The sequence below is a fragment of the Miscanthus floridulus genome, chromosome 19 (genome assembly GCF_019320115.1).
Source record: "Miscanthus floridulus cultivar M001 chromosome 19, ASM1932011v1, whole genome shotgun sequence".
Classification (NCBI taxonomy): Eukaryota; Viridiplantae; Streptophyta; class Magnoliopsida; order Poales; family Poaceae; genus Miscanthus; species Miscanthus floridulus.
The window spans coordinates 100,699,672-100,717,225 of record NC_089598.1 but is presented as its reverse complement, the minus strand read 5'-3'; the positions used below and the strand labels follow the sequence as shown (position 1 = coordinate 100,717,225).

General features: G+C 49.9%; 2 protein-coding genes across 2 annotated transcripts; one reads left to right on the top strand and one right to left on the bottom strand.

Moving 5' to 3' along the window:
• Positions 1-948: 948 nt before the first annotated feature.
• LOC136527434 (peroxidase 3-like) lies at positions 949-4,514 on the bottom strand. The gene is made up of 4 exons (XM_066520166.1): positions 3,966-4,514; positions 3,651-3,842; positions 3,389-3,551; positions 949-1,683 (listed from the first exon to the last, which is right to left on the bottom strand). Exons 1-4 carry the CDS (start codon positions 4,182-4,184, stop codon positions 1,259-1,261), a joined length of 999 nt encoding a protein of 332 aa, XP_066376263.1. The 5' UTR covers positions 4,185-4,514; the 3' UTR covers positions 949-1,258.
• Positions 4,515-15,235: 10,721 nt separating this feature from the next.
• On the top strand, positions 15,236-16,605 carry LOC136525187 (polyubiquitin-like). Its single transcript, XM_066518179.1, has one exon. The coding sequence runs from the start codon at positions 15,524-15,526 to the stop codon at positions 16,346-16,348; it is 825 nt and encodes a 274-aa protein (XP_066374276.1). The 5' UTR covers positions 15,236-15,523; the 3' UTR covers positions 16,349-16,605.
• The last annotated feature ends 949 nt before the right edge of the window (positions 16,606-17,554 follow it).

Sequence of the window (17,554 nt, the reverse complement as noted above, 5' to 3'; positions counted from 1 at the left end):
CCATCATAGTTCTATATAAGGCCAATCGTTGTTATAATAAGCTGGTAGAACCACGTACATTGGTCTACCGTAGTTGACTCAAATTTGTGTAGCTATAGTGGCTCCTCTACCTCAATGTTAGGGATGGCAGCGTGTAGGGGAACCCGGTGGGAGAAAAGCCCACATACCCACACCCGTTGATGTATAACTCCCCAATCACCCGCACCCATTATCCATGCCGGGTACAAAAAAAACCATACTCGTCACTCGATGGATAACGAGTACCCATCGGGTAACCCACACCCGCCACTTGATAAGTAGAGCAACATGAGGATTAGAGAAGGGGGCTAGGGTTTTCAGTATATATGTGCTAAATAGTATCCTCTTGCGTTCTAGATCCACCTATTATCTGCTAACAGGTCCCCTATCGAGTAGCGAGTATGGGATAGAAGGGAATGTACCCATACCGATGTACCTGATGGGGGAAGAAATGTCCCCAATAGCACAGCCTGTTCGCTTGCTCGTATACGATCGTGGATTATAATCTGAAATAGTATTTTTCTCTCACACCAAACCAGCCAACGGTAAATAATCCACGATCGTTTACGACGAAACGAACAGGCTGCTCATGGGGTTAAAAAGGCCCCATACCTGCACCCTAATATGTTTTTTAGCCATTGGGTTTTGGGTACCTGTTACCATTCCTACGCAATGGGGAGACATTTGACATGTTTGGACCATTGACCTCTCTTTTTTTTTCACCCCTTGGTTGCACACAATGGCACATTGGGAAAGAAGAGCACACTTCCATAGAAATCAAGTGGGACTAATATGAACCCTGCTCTCTACTACATGCACCACGAACAAGGTTTTGGGCTTTTAGCTACTTTCATTTCACTCGTAAAAATTTTGATTTATTTCGGAAAAATACAACATGATCGAAATGACAGTGGTGCAAGGACATGATTGGAATCTCACCTTATTATTATCACATTATCACATATCTCCATGTATACCATTCACTAAAATAAAATTACAGTTGCAAAGATCACAAAAACAAAACAATAACAAGAGAAAAGGAACGAAAAGAATACAAGAAAAAAAAAATCAACTGAACGTACAAAGTAAACAACAAAATCCATGCACTGATGTACAATTTAACGTTCACCACACCACCGAGAACGCCTGCAAATGCAGAGCATGTATCTGACAAGGATTTCCCGGCGAGCAATCGAGCCATTTCCCGCATCAATTCCGGCGTCCCAGATGGGCCGCCGCGCTAGTGCTTGTTGACGAAGGCGCAGTGCTTCCTGATCTCGCCCTCGGAGCCGGTCTTGACGTCGATGGCGCCCAACCTGACCATGGAGCGCGCGAAGACCTGGAAGAACACCTCGGGCGGCGCGTTCACCACGCTGAGGATGTCGGCCTTGGACGTGGCGTCGGTGATGAGCGCGGCGTCGGACTGGAACAGGCCCCGCCGCTTGAGTACGCCCCGGTAGTAGCTCAGGTCGAAGGTGAGGAAGCTCCCCGGGTCCATCTCCACGATCGTCGTGTTGTCCGTCAGCGTCTTGCACTTCCGCCGCAGCTTCGCCGCGTACAGCGGGTCCAGCGACGGGTCCGCGTCCCCGGGAACGGCGCGCCCCGTGAAGTTGTACAGCCGCTTGCTGAAGGAGTTGCAGTGGGAGATGCCGATCGTGTGAGCCCCTGCATGGTTCAGCACTTCAGCATCAGCAATTAGCAGTGTTCTCTGAATTGCTTTGCAATTACTGTATATCCTTGTATTTGTCGGCAGGTTATAAATATGAGGTACGTATTTGTCGGTAGTTGGCAGCAGCGTGCATGTCTACATCAGAAGAGGTTGCCGATTAATGTCATGCAGACATGCACATACGAAAAATGGACGCCCATCAGTGGCTCAAACCAGTCTGGTCACTGGGCAGTGACCCGGGATGTCCTCCTCAAATGATGAGGAGTATACACATATTCTGATATATTCAGATTCCAAGTTCTCCTTCTCCACATGCCATCAAATCTCTTCTTTTACTTTAGGCAAGATGACCTGCTCTGAAGAATGCTGTAAGTTAAGCCTGCCTCTGCCTGGGATGCAATGTAGGGGGGTCACCTACAGTCTCTTTCAGTTATCCTCATAACTAGTTTTTTTAGGAAAATTTATCTTCTCTCTGTCGTACTGAATCATTTTCCGGCTACATACATAGGCAGGACAAAACCATCCTTTAGATGCTAACTACTAACATGCTGTGTCTCTTCTCAAGGACGACGTGCAGCTGTCAGCTACTCTACTCAGCTGTGCTTGACACTACTGAAGGTGAACAGAGTTGCAGCTGCCCAGTTTAAAAAGCCTCCTTTTCTCAGCCTGTTCGGCTGGGGCTGAAACGATCGTATACGATCGTGGATTATTACTGCTGACTGGCTTGGTGTGAGAGAAAAAATACTTTTCTGACTGGAAATTTACGATCGTTTACGACCAAGCGAACATGGCCTCTGTTGGCTATCGATTTCATTCTAGAAAGACAAAACTATGCTTCCTAACATTGATTTGTGCATGCATGGACCATCACTAAATACTGTTAGGTGCTGAACTTTTGCCTTTCAGATGTAGATTTTAACCCACAGAACGAACTTCGTCTTTTATGGGTGCATAGTTCTGTGACCGACAAATGGATGCCATTATTCACTGAATAATGAACTACTAATACTACTACTACCAGTAGCAGGGCCGGTGTGTGCATGTTCAGGTTGCCCGTCCAATCCGGCCATGGCATCGAACTAACTACTCCTGAAACGTTCTAGGCTCCTAGTGTCATAAACAATTTGCCAAAGGCTACCAGTCATCTAGTACAATCAGAGCACTATTACTCCTATCCTACTACTTCGTCCTGTTCGCTTAGCTTATAAGCCGTATTTTTTCAGCCAACGAACATTATTTTTCTCTCACAATAAATCAGTCAACAATACTTTCAGCCATGGCTTATCAGCCAAGCGAACGGGACAAATGCCGACCAAACGTACTATTCAGATAGGAGGAGTACTCTCCAAACAAATGATTCACCCAGCGAAAGGGAATGCAACATCACTCGGTGTCGGTGGCCCGGTGCTGTTGGTTGGAATCAGCACGTTTAATGTATAAACAGATAAACTTGCAAAGTGCGCCTTGTAATCTGAGGACTAGTCAGACCTGTCACTGCTAATCTCTGCCTAGTTCCTTGGCATGTCAGTTGTGTGCCTGTGTAAATTAAGTTGATTGATTGACAGGTGAAAAGATAATCTTCTTGTTTGTTTCTCCTTTTTTTTAGCAAATTGTTGAATGATGGTGAAGTCGTCGTCAGGTGAAATAACAAATAAGCAGTGTAGCTGAGCTCAGAATGGTGGCGACAATGGAGTACCGTACCTGAGAGCCAGACGAGGTCGGCGAGGTCGAGGCTCTTGTTGCGGAAGGACTGGAGGAGTGTGGTGAAGTTCATGGTGGGCGCGGGGATCTGGTCCAGCGCCTCCTGCTTGATGGACACGGTGCCGTCGCGCCTCCCCGTCGGCACGCTCCAGAACGGCCCGCCCTGCATGCATACGCGCGCGGAGAGAGAGGAGTCACGGTCACCGGCCGGCGGCTGATGCAGCCATCACGCATTCAGATGGGGACGCTCAGGAAGGCTTACGATGACGCCGACGGAGTCGCGGGCCGCGAGCGCGAGGATGTCGGCGCAGGACACGACGCCGCGGCACTCCTTCTCGAGCAGCGCCTTGATGCGGTCGATGAAGCCGAAGCCGCGCAGCGTCAGGTTGGGCGTCGCATCCTTCTCCGCCTTCTTGCCGCCCGTCGCGTTGAGCAGCACCGACGCGTCGCAGCCCTGCAGCAGGGGAGCAAGCATGCATAGCGCAGTCGGTCATTGGCATCGATCGGCATTCGTCGCCGCGCACGCAGGCAGCTGAGGCAGGACGATGGCATGCTAGCTAGCTGCAGTGCTACGTACCCTGACGAAGCAGTCGTGGAAGTGGGTGCGGATCAGGGTGGCGGCGACGTCAGGCGCGTGGGGGACGTGCGCCTTGACGAACTCCTTGACGATCTTCTCCGCCTGCGGGCAGGTGGAGTCGTAGAACCCTTCCTTGAGGTGCGCCCTCGCGCCGCCGGCGAGGACGGCGGCGGCGGTGGCCACCACCAGCGCCGCCGCCAGCACCATTCTTCTCACCATCGCCGCTCCGAGATGGACTGCTGCTAGTGGCTGCTGCACCTACAACTACAAGCAGGCTACAATACAAGCTTCGCTCTCCTCCGCCGTGTCAGCTGAGTCCCGTCTCGTGGCTCTCGTCGGTCTCGAGCTCTCTTGCTCGTACAAGCAAGGTGCCGAGCCGGGTGCTGCGCTATAAGAACACAGTAGTGTGCCGGACAGCAAAGGCACGGTGACGTCTGACGTGTGTCTACTACTGTCTACTGGCTGGCTAGTGCGCTAGTGGGGTTCGGTTGCCGCCGCGCGCTGCCCTGGCCTGCGATGCCGCTGCGCATTGGATATTCTGGGGACTGAGAAGCGGACGACGCGGTCTCCGTCTCGGACAGCGCCGGGTCCGTCAGTCTAAGTACCTGCCGCCGACCTGCGTATGTACGGTCGGTAGAGCGGCTTGCCCAGTTCGATCGTACGTATGGTCGATGTATGTACGCTTATACTGGGCCGGCCGGTACGCACGATTCTGGCTTCTGCTACCTGCTTCGCAAGCGCAAATGGAGGACGAGGACGACGCCGGGGCGGCCGGCCGGCGGCGGCGGCAGCGCCAGTGCCAGCGGCGGTCTCCGCTCCAAGTGTCACCCATCAAGGCGTAGGTGGGATATACGCGTGGACTTCCGCTCGCCTGCCCGCCCGCCCGATACTTCTTCTTTTGCTTCCTGCAACGAACTGCCGTCCCTTGCAAATGATCGATGCCTAGTACGTAGTACCTGTGCGCCAACTTGGTACTCTGGCCCTCGCCAGTCGTCGTCGTCTGAAGATTTCAGGCGCGCCATTGTTACGAGTACGACGTGCTCTACAGTGGTAGGCTACTTCAGTTGAACCGGGGACGACGACGGGAGAAGAGAACAGGACGGCGTGCGGCGGAATGGAGCGAAAAGGCGTCGGCTTTCCATGTCCGTCTGGCTCGCAACGGACCCACGGATTGAGATTGGACAGGAGAATCTGGCGGTGCGCGGTAGCCTAGCCGCTGCGCCGGTAGGGTGCACTAGCACTACAGCCATCACGAGGTGGGTTCCTTCACTTCCACATCCACATGCGCACGCACACGAACAAATTAAAAGCCCTACCACCAGCCATTCACAGCCGTGGCGGCAAATCTGTGACTGAGCAGCTATCTGCAGTGCTGGGGGCTGGAACACGTCTCTGCGTCTTCTGGTACCACCCTTTTTTGGAGTAGTACTGCCGCATCATGCTGCACACTCTGTTGTTCTACTGCTGCACAGGTCGCATCAATGTATGATCTGGTAAGTACAAGCACAGCGCATTCAGGAACAGCAGTTTAATGGATCACCAGCAACTGCGATTGCTGGTTCGGCTGTGATCATTCAGGGATAAGGTCTGCAACTGCAAGCAGGGCGAGTAAAGCAGTAGCTAGACCGTAGACGCATCGTGCCATGGCTCGCGCCCTCGCGGCTGTGTACATGCATGTATCACCTATCACGGAGTCCACGACGGGAGTAGGTATACGTAGGGCATGGGCGCATGGCTACGTACTCCTGAAAGCAGAGGCTACCAAGAATCCCAGCGACGGCAAGCGACGTACGCAACTCCAGCAACGACGCTCCTGCCCTGCTGCTAGCCCTGCTAGAGTGCTAGCTGCCTGCTGTTCCTGGCTTCCTGCTCCTGCTCATGAAGCTTCCTTTCCTTTATCTTTTTTTTCTGTTACACAGACGGCAGACGCTGCTCGTGGTCACGGCCATACCGGCGAACTACTGAACCATCCGGAGATGAGATGAGATGACCTCCAAATAAAAAGGTGCAGGGTGGTTAGGGCGCGTCACTGCTCACCAAATACCCATGTTTCTGTCTTGCTCTTGTTGGGTCCTGGTCCTCGTCGGCCCTAGCTCTCCCGTCGTCGTCTCGTCATGCTCACCGACAGCCTCACCACACTGATGGATGGCCACCAGTCGCCTTGACAAGCCGGCCGGCCAGTTGTTTGCATTGTCACCAAGACACACTGTTTCCATTGGTTCATAATTTTAACGATAAACGGATACATACAAGATAGACGAAGTAGACTACCCAACCGTACTTAACCCCAGATTCGGCATCACATTACTGTTGCGACTGCGAGATAATTAAGGTAAACACTGAAACTGAGGCTTTATTTACAGTCTTACTGATGAGAAACGAGAAACAGGAGAGTCAAGTGAAGCCCATGAAAAGCATGCACTAATACAGAGACGGGTTTTACTCCCGGTGGGAAACCCCCTCTAGTCCCGGTTCCCCACCCGGGAGTAAGCATCCGGGACTAAAGGGGGTCCTTTAGTCCCGGGTCAGAAACCGGGACTATTAGTCCCGGTGGGTAACACCAACCGGGACTAAAGGTCCTCCCAGCTTTAAAAAAAATAATACCTCCCACCGCTGCGTCCCGTGAGATTCGAACCCAAGACCTCATGTATTGCCTCGCGCGTAGCTTACCACCCCACCTACACAAACACATCTGACAATGAATGGGATGCTTCCCTTTTGAACTAACCCATCGGGGGACCTTTAGTCCCGGTTGGTGGCTCCAACCGGGACTAAAGGGTCCTTTAGTCCGGGTTGGTGTTACCAACCGGGACTAAAGGTTGAGGACTTTTAGTCCTGGTTGGTGGCTCCAACCGGGAGTAAAGGTCCACTTTAGTCCCGGTTGGTGTCTCCAACCGGGACTAAAGGTCCCCTGCCACTGTGCCGAGCGCAGTAGCCGTTGGGCAGGGACCTTTAGTCCCGGTTGGAGACACCAACCGGGACTAAAGGTCTCTCTAGTCCCGGGCGCAAAAAATGCCGGGATTAGAGCCCATTTTAACCTCGGATGAAAGGTCTGTTCTCTACTAGTGATGCATGCATGCAATAGGACTCTTTCCCCTGCAAGCAAGCAGGCAGGCAGGCATTCCTCGCCTCTTCCACATCTTTTGCTTCCTCCCTGATCCATAGCTACTAGGCTAGCGCAGCATAAACATGCTGGTTCTTTTAGCTTTGCTCAAGTGAAGAAGATCTTTTGGAATAACGTGTGACCAGGATCAAATGGTCTCTCTCATGCATTGCTAGCTGTGGGTTACAAGCAATGCCAACCTAGGAAGTGTACTACTTTAATTTTGTGTTTCCCCTGACGAGCAGCCTACAGATTAAACAAGAAGCAGCAAATTTCTTTTGCAATGCTTCTCAGCAGCTTAGTTTGATCATGTATCTAGTTCAGGACCAGTCTAGACATTATTCCTGAATGCTCTCAAGAACAGAATCAGCTCAACATCTGATCTGGTTTATGGTATGCACCATCATGACGGGAATAACGTGCATGCATGCTCATCACTCGTACTGCCTAGCTAGCTAGCTAGTGCAACACTACTTTTTTCTAGGCAGTGGCGGCTGATCATGCATACGCATACAGCCTCGAGTCCATGACACACTACTCTGTCATGGAATGCAAGCCATAATAGCAGATTTTTAAGCAGAATGTTTAATTTTCTGAAGGAAGTCTTCATGCTACCACATTCCAACTCAAGTAGTTGGCACTTGGCAGACAATGGTCTTGAAGGGGACAATTATTGAGGCCACACGCATAATAAACTAAATCATGCCTAACAATGTGCGCTAATTGACCCACACTATATCATCAGCAAGCAGATACCATTTTAATCGCCAAGCCTCTTTTTAAGAACATTGTTGTAGTTGAGTTGACTTACATATATATGCGTCAATGCTTTTATATATGCGTGTGTACTTTGTGGCGAATGAAATGGCATTGTACTTTTCCAAAGAAAAAAGCATCATCTTAAACAACTCTTCAAATAATTGGAACTTGGTATAGTACAAAACGAGTTGGATCTTGAATATGCATAAGAAGAAAATAAATACTGTCACGCCCTAATCTTTTTTTTTCTCGAATACGCAAAAGCTTTGCGTATCATTGTATTAAGTAGAAGAGGTTAGACAAACATACAACGCGCTTGTACCGAGCGGGACCATCCTAGCAAGAGACCTCTAGAATCGATATTACATTAAAAGAAACAACCAATACCGACACAACGGTACGACCTAGAAGGTGGCCTTACGTCTTCGCGGCTGCCTGGACCGAACAACCAGGAAAAGCTCGTACAACGCTTCGGCTTCAGACGTAGTCGGGTCGCCGCCGAAGAGATTGTCACAGGCCTCCAGCTCAATTGCCGTGAAAGCTAAGCACCAAACGCTCCATTCAGTACATCCGCCCTGTACAGTTCATAGTTCACGCATTTGGTATCGGATCTCCGTTCATATATATGTACCGTAAATTCGTTGCGCCGTCCAATCAGAGTGGTTAGGGCACAAGTTTGTTTTAATTTGGCTCTGCCAACAGCATCATTATATTTCGATTTTAAATGTACAAAGACAAAGGACTGACGATTTTGATATGAGCACATGACTAGAGCTAGCTACCTACTAACTGATGAGCTCAGCACAATGTACATCTAGTTAGTGACAGCTAATGGACAAGCTGAAGATAGCTGGCGTCCCTAGCTGGACTGATAAGCTATGACTAAAAGTACTGTTCGCTGATTTGTTGTGAGAAAAAATACTGTTTATTAACTGAAAAAGTACGGCTTATAAGTCAAACGAACATGATGACGTAGATGCACGCTGTGGACCGGTTAAACTTGTTTCTGGGCGCAATCCATCACCGTCCCTTTCTTTCTTGACTACTACAACATGGTTCCAGCAGGGATCACTTGCAGGGGCAAGCAAACAAGCTCGGGCCTTGTTTAGTTCCAAAAAGTTTTTCCAAAAAGTGTTACAGTAGTCATCACATCGAATTTTGCGATACGTGCATGGAGTATTAAATGTAGATAAAAAAAAACTAATTGCACAGTTTGGTTGGAAATCGCGAGACGAACGTTTTGAGCCTAATTAGTCCATGATTAAACACTAATTGCCAAACAAAAATAAAAGTACTACAGTAGCCAAATTCCTAAATTTCACCCAACTAAACAAGGCCTCGGTCAGACAAAGTCACAAAGAAGGTTCATGGAAGAATCATCAGGGACAGCAGGCTGCAGGTGGCTTCAGGGTAACTGTTGCTTGCTGCAAAGTTGAGCGCCAAGCTTCCTTCGGGGTTAGCATTAGCATAGCATATAAGACACGCGCTTTTTATGGGCAAATCATGTGACTGGAAATCGCCTTGCATCTCTGTTTGTCTGTCTATCTGTCTGTCAGAGGTAGGCGGTCAAGACTCACTTTCAGCCTGTGTGTCTGTGTGGGTCCCAAGTCAGTAGTCCCAACCGTAATGATAGGCTGTAATAGCACAGAGGAATATTAAAACACATTTAGATCAGAGGTTTTTGGTAATCATGCATGCACTAGCTGTGCCTGCTGCTTCATCTTTTCAAATTTAAGTATCTAATAAGCTTTCCAATTGGGGATTTTTAACCTTTTGCCATCCTTATGGATGGCACTCCTTCGTCTGTCAATTTTGTGTGCGCCCCTACACATTTGTTATCACAAATAGTAAACCACATACGTTTTTGCTATTTTCGCTGATGTGGCACGCCAGCGTGACAGGGAGTTTGGGAGCCCTAACTTCTCACTCGAAATGACCACGCTGCCCTCGCCTCATTCTTTTCACGGCAGCCGGTCCAGCCCGGGTAAAACCCAGTCCACTCCCCACTCCCGCAGCCGCATCCCTTCTCCCCACTCCTGGCGACGGCGGCTCTGGCGGACGCGGCGGCGGCGGCGACATCGCCTCCCCTTTCCTTGGACGCACGACGACCATACTAAGTACTGCCCGCACTCCCCTGGACCCTATTTCCCCGGATCCCCAATCTCGAAACCCTAGGGTTTCCAATGGATACAAAGATCATCTCCGTTTTCCTTCGTCGTTTTCCTTCGCCTGGTCTAGGAGTGTTCAGAAGATCCTTTGTCAAGTTAAAGTTGATTGCTGAGTGACCGGTGAAGAGACCCATCATCATCCGTCAGTACTCGGTAGCTACCTGTCTTCGCTGGGAAAGTAAAAAGGCGCTTTCAGAGATGGGAACAGACAAAAACAAAAAACAAAATGGAGAGAAACCAAAGGATAATTCCGATCAAATTAAAGTTGTTTAATTGTTTGTCTATGCTTGATGACGGATCACCAGCGTTGCCAATTGTAAGGCACGATCGATGATGGCGGTCTCGAACTCTAGCCCTTGTCCTCCTTCTTTGGTCGATTATTATTAGCTACCCCCCCCCCCCCCCCCCCCCCCCCCCCACCACCACCACCCCCACCCCCACCCCAATCGAGCCCGCTATTCCTTCTCTTCGAGGTGCTAGCGTAGCCACAGTGGCTGCCATCATATTCATACGCATGCATTGACATCTATCGCGTCGTAAGTGGATTGGTTGCACGCATGGGATCGGATCGATATTGGCGATGCTTGCTGGCTTGCTGCACGGCGCGTATGCACGGTCAGGCCACTTACTAGAATTGTTCGTGTGTTGTTTCAGCCAGGCCAGTCAATAGTGTTTTTCTCCCACAACAAATCAGTATTAGTCGGACTTATAAGCCCAGAAATCAATCAGCGAACATGCTCAATGACTGCGCATATGGATGGATGTGTCTTGAGACGCTTCACCACCAGTCGGTTACGACGTCGCCGTCCGCCGCGTCGCTGTCGTAGAGTACGTTGAGACGACGCGCCTTTGCTGAGAGGGTCGTCCAAGCACAACGACAACGAGCTTGCGACTGCGGGGTTGTTGCTGCAGCCTGCAGGCAGAGTCAGCAGCAGCTATCAGAGCGGGGCAGGCGTGTTGTTGGTGCGCATTGAAGAATGACCGGCCGGCCAGTCAGCCACCGCCCACCGGCGCGCGGCGGCCTCGGCTACGGACGGGCAACCGACGGAATTGTCGGGCCTCGTGCGCGGCACAATTGCAGAAACATTCGTAAGCACTCGCTCTGGTGTAACGACTAACGAGCAGACGACGCAGTCTGCTTGTGCTTGGAAGAGGCAAGGCAAGGCAACGCAACACACGAGTGGCGAGGTCATGTGCTGGCCCGGGGCGTCAACCACGGCGGCCGGCAGCGGTGAGCCGGTGAGCCCGCGCGCGGCGGGCCGGGGTGGCGTTGGGCGCGTGTCGCGTCATTATTATTATTTTTTTATGATGAGACCAAAGGTGCCACGCGGCCATGCTGCACGCAGCACTGCACCAGCGGACCACGACGGCCTGGCTCGCTCTTGCAGGGCCCGGCTTCAGCTAAGCCCAACAATAGACTCGCGGCTCATTCTCTCGTGTTGCGCGGCCCAACGAAAAGTTCTTGTCACTGGTTCGGCTGGGCCTCTAGTGCAAATGCAAAAATCCAGGAATCTTGTCCTCTAGTGCATATGCAAATGAAATTTGGTATTTTCATATGATTTTTTGCAAAACGAGTTTGATTCTCAAATTCTGTGACAATGCACATCTACAGATGCACTATTGGTGTGAATAGTTTCAAATTTTATGAAAACTCCTAAGTATGGTTTTGCAAAGGGTTTTCATGATTGCACCGAAGATGTAGTTTGCACCGAATATTTTGCTGTAAACTTATACTCCAGATTCAAGCGACAGAGTTGACATTAGGTAAGAGCAGAATCATATTTTAGATATAAAAGTCATATTCATTGTAAGAACTATAGGATAGGAAATCAAAGAACGAAGCCAATGCATAGGTATAGCCTAAAAATTTAAGAGAAAAAATGACCCTGACATTGCAGTTCACCAAGTAATAAATTACCTTGCTAGCAAGCCCAACTGCAAATACATCATTGGCAATGGGGTGTGCTCAGTAATATAACAACCGATAAATTGTATGAAACAAAGACATCATTGACAATGGATGTATGCTGACTAACAAATGGATAAAAATGTGCAACAAATATAACAACATTGTCACCACAAAGGCACCGAAAATAGCAAGATTCATGGAAGAATGAAATAATTATGTAATCATCACTGCACAATTCCATTGTCTCGGTCTAAAAAAGATCATCATTGCACAATCCCCAAGCCTCAGTACATAACATGAGTGAAACAATTAATTATCATTGTAGAACGAAGGATATCAGCTCTGCACAGGAGGAAGGGGAGGGAGAAGGGGAGAGAGGGCACGCCAGAGTCTAGGGTTTGGCCTGTTCGGCATGGTACCTAGGGTTTCGCCGACCAAAGGGGCGCACGCTTCCCCAACGGGAGGAGGCACTAAGGAGACCGCGCGGACGATGGGGGAGAGGGAGGGGGCCGTCGGCCGCCACCGCCTCGCGCCCGTTGCCGCCTCAAGAGGGACGGTGAGAAAGGGAGAGGAAGGGGAGGGGAGGGAGGGAGGAGGGTGGGCGCCGCCGCTGCGGACCACTCGCAGCAGCCGCCGTCACGCATGCCCGCGTCGGAGAGCGAGGGCGAGAGGGAGAGTGAGGAAGAGAGAGGAGGAGGGAGAAGCGGGAGCCGCAATATATATTTGTTTCACCGGATTCGGCCGTGAAGCTGGAGAAGCCTGAGAAGCGCACGAGAAGCAGGAGAAGCCGCTCTCGGAGGAATCCGCTCCAAGAGATCTGGGCCGCATGATCGAGGATCCGACGGCCGAAAATAATTAGGGTGACGTGGCGACTGCTTCCTTTTGAGGAGCTAACGCAAAATATAGGAGGAAACTTTTTGCAAATACACACTCATGTACGTAATATATAATACACAACACCGGAATGGTATGATCTGGAATGGATCGGTCGGTACCAACACATTTCAATTCAGGCCGTATTTGGATGTAGTCGTATTCACCTCAATCCACGTGCGTTGGGGTGGATTGGAGTGGAATTTAGTTTCAACTCCAATCCACACCAACACATGTGTATTAACACGAATCCGACTACATCCAAATAGGGCCAGGAGGAAAACTAGAATAGATACATGTGGTTTGTGCCAAACTGCCAATGTATCCCCTTCAATTTGTTCCTCGATTTCACCTTGAGGCTTGAGCCAGATCTCCATCCTCAATTCTGTTTCTTCTCCATCATTGGTATCCTCATGCAATTCACTACTATTGCCAACCCTCTTGAGCACCTGCACAAACAACATCAACTAGAAACCTGCTAATATTGCATGCTCTAAATATTCTAATTAATAAAGAGATTTCTTAACTTACAAAACCTAGTCCATGCTATCCTATGTACAATACACTACTCCCACTAAATATTTTCAATTTAATTTTAATAGAAAACCATACTACATAAATATAATATGATAAATACGACTTATTAGTTAAAATAATCTCTATAAACCTATTGACCACTAAACCTATGTGTAGATCCTAGGTCCAAATCTAATCCTAGGACTAATTCTTATCAAAATGGTAGGCCTAATTCGATCTGGTCTAGTACTCTAACTCATCTAAATCTAAGCACTAGATAACTAAAGTGTAATCCTTGGTACTCTTGCCAATAGATCAAATGTAAAATAAAGTTTGTGCAATGCATCTAAAGCCAATCCCAATTTCAATAGCGCCTCGCTATTCCAACTCCCTCATCCCTCTGTCTTTCCTCTCCTTCCCTCCTCTTTTTTTTTTAAAAAAATTATTCTAGCATTTATAACAATCTTCTCTCTTTTTATAGGCATGGCACACGAAGCGGCCGCTGCACCAATAAACGACCAAAGGCCTTCTACCGTTTCTCGTGGCATGGGAGCCCTTGAGATCGAGTGCCGACAACTTACCCCCATGCTACTCGTGGCTTTTCTCAAATAATGCCCGTTGGAACGATGGTGGGTCATACGGTACGAGTAGGAATAAAAGAGGACTTATCCACGAAGACACATATATAAACTTAATTTTATGAGTTATGCATAAAGTCGTAAAGATTAAATTTATTTTGTTAGAGCATCTCCAAGAGTTCCCTAAACATCCTCCTAATCCTTGTTTTTTTTAGAAAGATGAAGAAAAACCCTTCTCCAACAACTCCTAATAATTTAGGACTTGAGAAATTCCTTCCCATTCCGCGTAACTTTACGCGGACGAAGCCATGCGCGGAAAAGCCGTTCCCATGCGTCGTCCTCTTCCCGCTCCGTATTTTGCCGCAAGGACCACCTCGGCCTCGCCGTTCCTGCTATCTGGCTTCGCGCATTACGGGCCGCTACACCACGGCGCGACGAGCCTGGTACAGCTCCTGGAAGGCAGCGTCTACGGCGGGCTCCCGGACATGTCCAACAAGCAACAGCAGCAGCCCGTGCCGGCGCCGGCGCCGCCGTGCAAGAAGGGGGGCGGCGAGCGGGAGCGTCTGAGCGCGTCGCAGGACACGGGGCTGACCTCCGACGTGAACCCCGAGATCTCCTCCTCCTCCGGCGCCCAACGGTTCAACCACGACCACCTCTGCTGGGGCTACTAATCGAGCCACACATCATCACGTCATTACTAGCGATTAGTATAGCACTGCTGTAAATAAGCACATCTACTGCATCTGTGTGAGGTAGATCGATCGATCATCGATCGCGGCATGCATCGAGCTACGTACCTCCATCGCTCGCCACCAGGAACTCGCCGCTCCATCGCTCGCCACCAAGAAGAGGATCGACACAAAAAAAGCTAAGTGGAACCCAAATTTGATTATTGAGCATTGAAATATTAGAAACTATTGGAGATGGTCTTTTTTTTCTCCTAATATATTTGTAGGAGTTGAAAAAATAGAGTTTTTAGGAGAAAAATTTAGGGAACACTTGGAGATGCTCTTAGGTTTGCGAAATAAACCCGCTTGCATCCCGAGCTAGAGTGTGGTGTGAATTTCTTACTGCTGATTCCACTACCGAACAATAGCTGTTTGAAGTCGCGTTACTATTACACATCAAAATGCGTCCAATGTGGCCAAATAATACGAAATGCGTGCAACGGCCAACTTCAGAAAATATCACTCCAAACGGCTATACGTTTTGTACTGCCTGCGGGTACAAATCTACTGCCGCCGTTGTTTCAAGAGGCGGTATTTATAAATCGTATATTAGCCTAAATTTGGCAAATCTTTTCCGTCTGCAACTATTTATTATTATTTATTTATACAAAAAATAAAAAAAAAACAAATCCCGCAGTGGACGCCGGCCGCGCGAGGTGCAACGGTAACGGTTCCACACACGCCGCCCCGCTGGATCTTCGCCGCGGACGCTTCGCTTCGCCCGCAACTTCCGCATGCACGAGAAGTGAACGCGCGCCGGCACAGGCACAGCTCACCGCGCCACCACGTCAGGGACCTTCCTCTTCTGCGCCTCGCCGCGCCGCCCCGTGGGGACCACCGCGATATATATACAGACCGATCATCGATCGGCCGAGAGGGCGAGGGATCGTGAGAGGCGGCGAACGAAGGAGCGCGATCGACGGAATGGACGTGACGTTCGCGACGCCGGGGGGCCGGGAGTTCACCCTGGAGGTGTGGTACTTCGCGACGGTGCGGGAGATGAAGGAGGCGGTCCACGCGCGCGAGGGCATCCCCGTGGCGTCGCAGCGGCTCTTCCTCGCCGGGCGGGAGGAGGAGGAGGAGGATGGCCAGGAGCTCGACGACGCGCGCGACACCGCGCACTACGGCATCGTCCAGGGCTCCCGCGTCGTCCTCGTCCTCCCCGACGACGCACCACCCTCGCCCTCCCCGTCCCCCGCCACCGGCGTCCGCGTCGCCGTCTCGGCCCCCGAGATCATCGGGCCGCGCAGCGTCGCGCTCGACGACGTCCCGGCCTCCGACACCGTGGCCCGCCTCAAGGAGCTCGTCCAGGACCGCACCGACGGCGCGCTGCCGGCCGCGAGGACGGCGCTCTTCCTCGGCAAGGCGGAGATGGAGGATGGCAAGACGCTGGCGGACTACGGCCCGCCGGCCGACGGCATGGACGTGAGCGCCGTCGTGCACCCGCAGGCCCCCGTGGCGTCGGGCGGCGGCGGCGACGGAAACGGCGCCGGGGCCAGGAACCAGCAGAGGATCGAGGTGAGCGTCATGTTTGGCGAGACGGCGGTGGCGCTGGAGGTGGGCGCCATGGATGTGGTCCGGGAACTGCGCAAGGAGGTGGAGAGGCTGCGCCTCCCCGTGCGCGACGGCGGATACTTCTTCGTGTACAAGCAGAATGTTATGGATGAGGACCGTACCCTTCGGTGGCACGAGATTAAGAACGGCGACACCATCGAGATCTTCAACGGCACCGTCACCGGCGGCGCCTGATCGCCCCCATCAGATCAGGGGTTTAACAGAGGGTTTATGCCTTTAGGGTTTGTCTCATCTCCAATCCTGCATTGCCATATTTCAGAGCTTCATCGTTTTAGGGTGGCATGTCCAACAGCGATCGAACAATGCTATGCTATAGTAGGAATTTTTCTTCTATATAAATTCAATTGGTACGGAATGGAAATGTAGGAATGTCCACAGTACCAGGATTTAGTCAGATCCATTTCAAGAGATTTTGTAGATTCATTAATCAAGGCTTGCCAGAAGAACTTGAGAAGTTTCCAACAATTAAAGATCCAGATCACGAAATTGCATTTCAATTATTTGTGAAAGGATATCAATTGCTGGAACTCTTGATAAAAGAAAGGAATGATGTGCATGAATCACTCACCTATTCTTGTGAATTATATGTATCCGCGAGATTAATTTTCCTAACCTCAAAAGTATCATCTAGTTTCCATAACCATTGTATCAGCAAGAAACTATCTTTAGAAACTCCTTATCACAATGCATGATTTCAATACCTAAGCCCTAATAATTGCATCTATCATTTCTCTCTCACCATCATCCTCTTCATGTGAATATCGAGCAGCTGGCGATCTCAACCTTTGTATGACAGTTGGGCCCAACGGATCTCTAGAGTGCTAGGGCATAGTCTGGTCCCCATCTTTGGCCCCCACAAACGTGTGGGACGAAGAAACACCCTCTCGTCCACCCCTCATGACATCACTAATTTCTACGTGTGTTGGAAGTTGTGGATTCCGTTTCTTGCATGATAAATGATTTCTTTCTCTTTTCTCTTTTTCCTTGTTAATTAACTCTCTTGTCACATAGAATATTTGCCAACAAGGAAGGTTGTTTAATGCTGTGAAAATCATATGACCTGACTAGTTGGGTCTGCCCTAAGCATATGGTCATATCTTGTTCTGAATCATAAGGTTTAACAAGGGGTTTGTGGTGTTCGATCTGCAATCCTGCATTGGGATTTCACTATTTCAGAAGTTGTTTTGTCTTTTAATAGATTTCCTCTGCTTTTTAGAAAGCCATAGAGTTTAAAGAGTAATGTTGGGGTTACTAGCTAACACAGTTGCAAAAGTCAAGAACTGAACTCAACTGCAATTACACACAGATTAGATTTCCCCAACATCAGAAAGCCAACCTTTCTTTCTCTTGGTAGTAACTCATTTTTGTGGAAATTGGTCT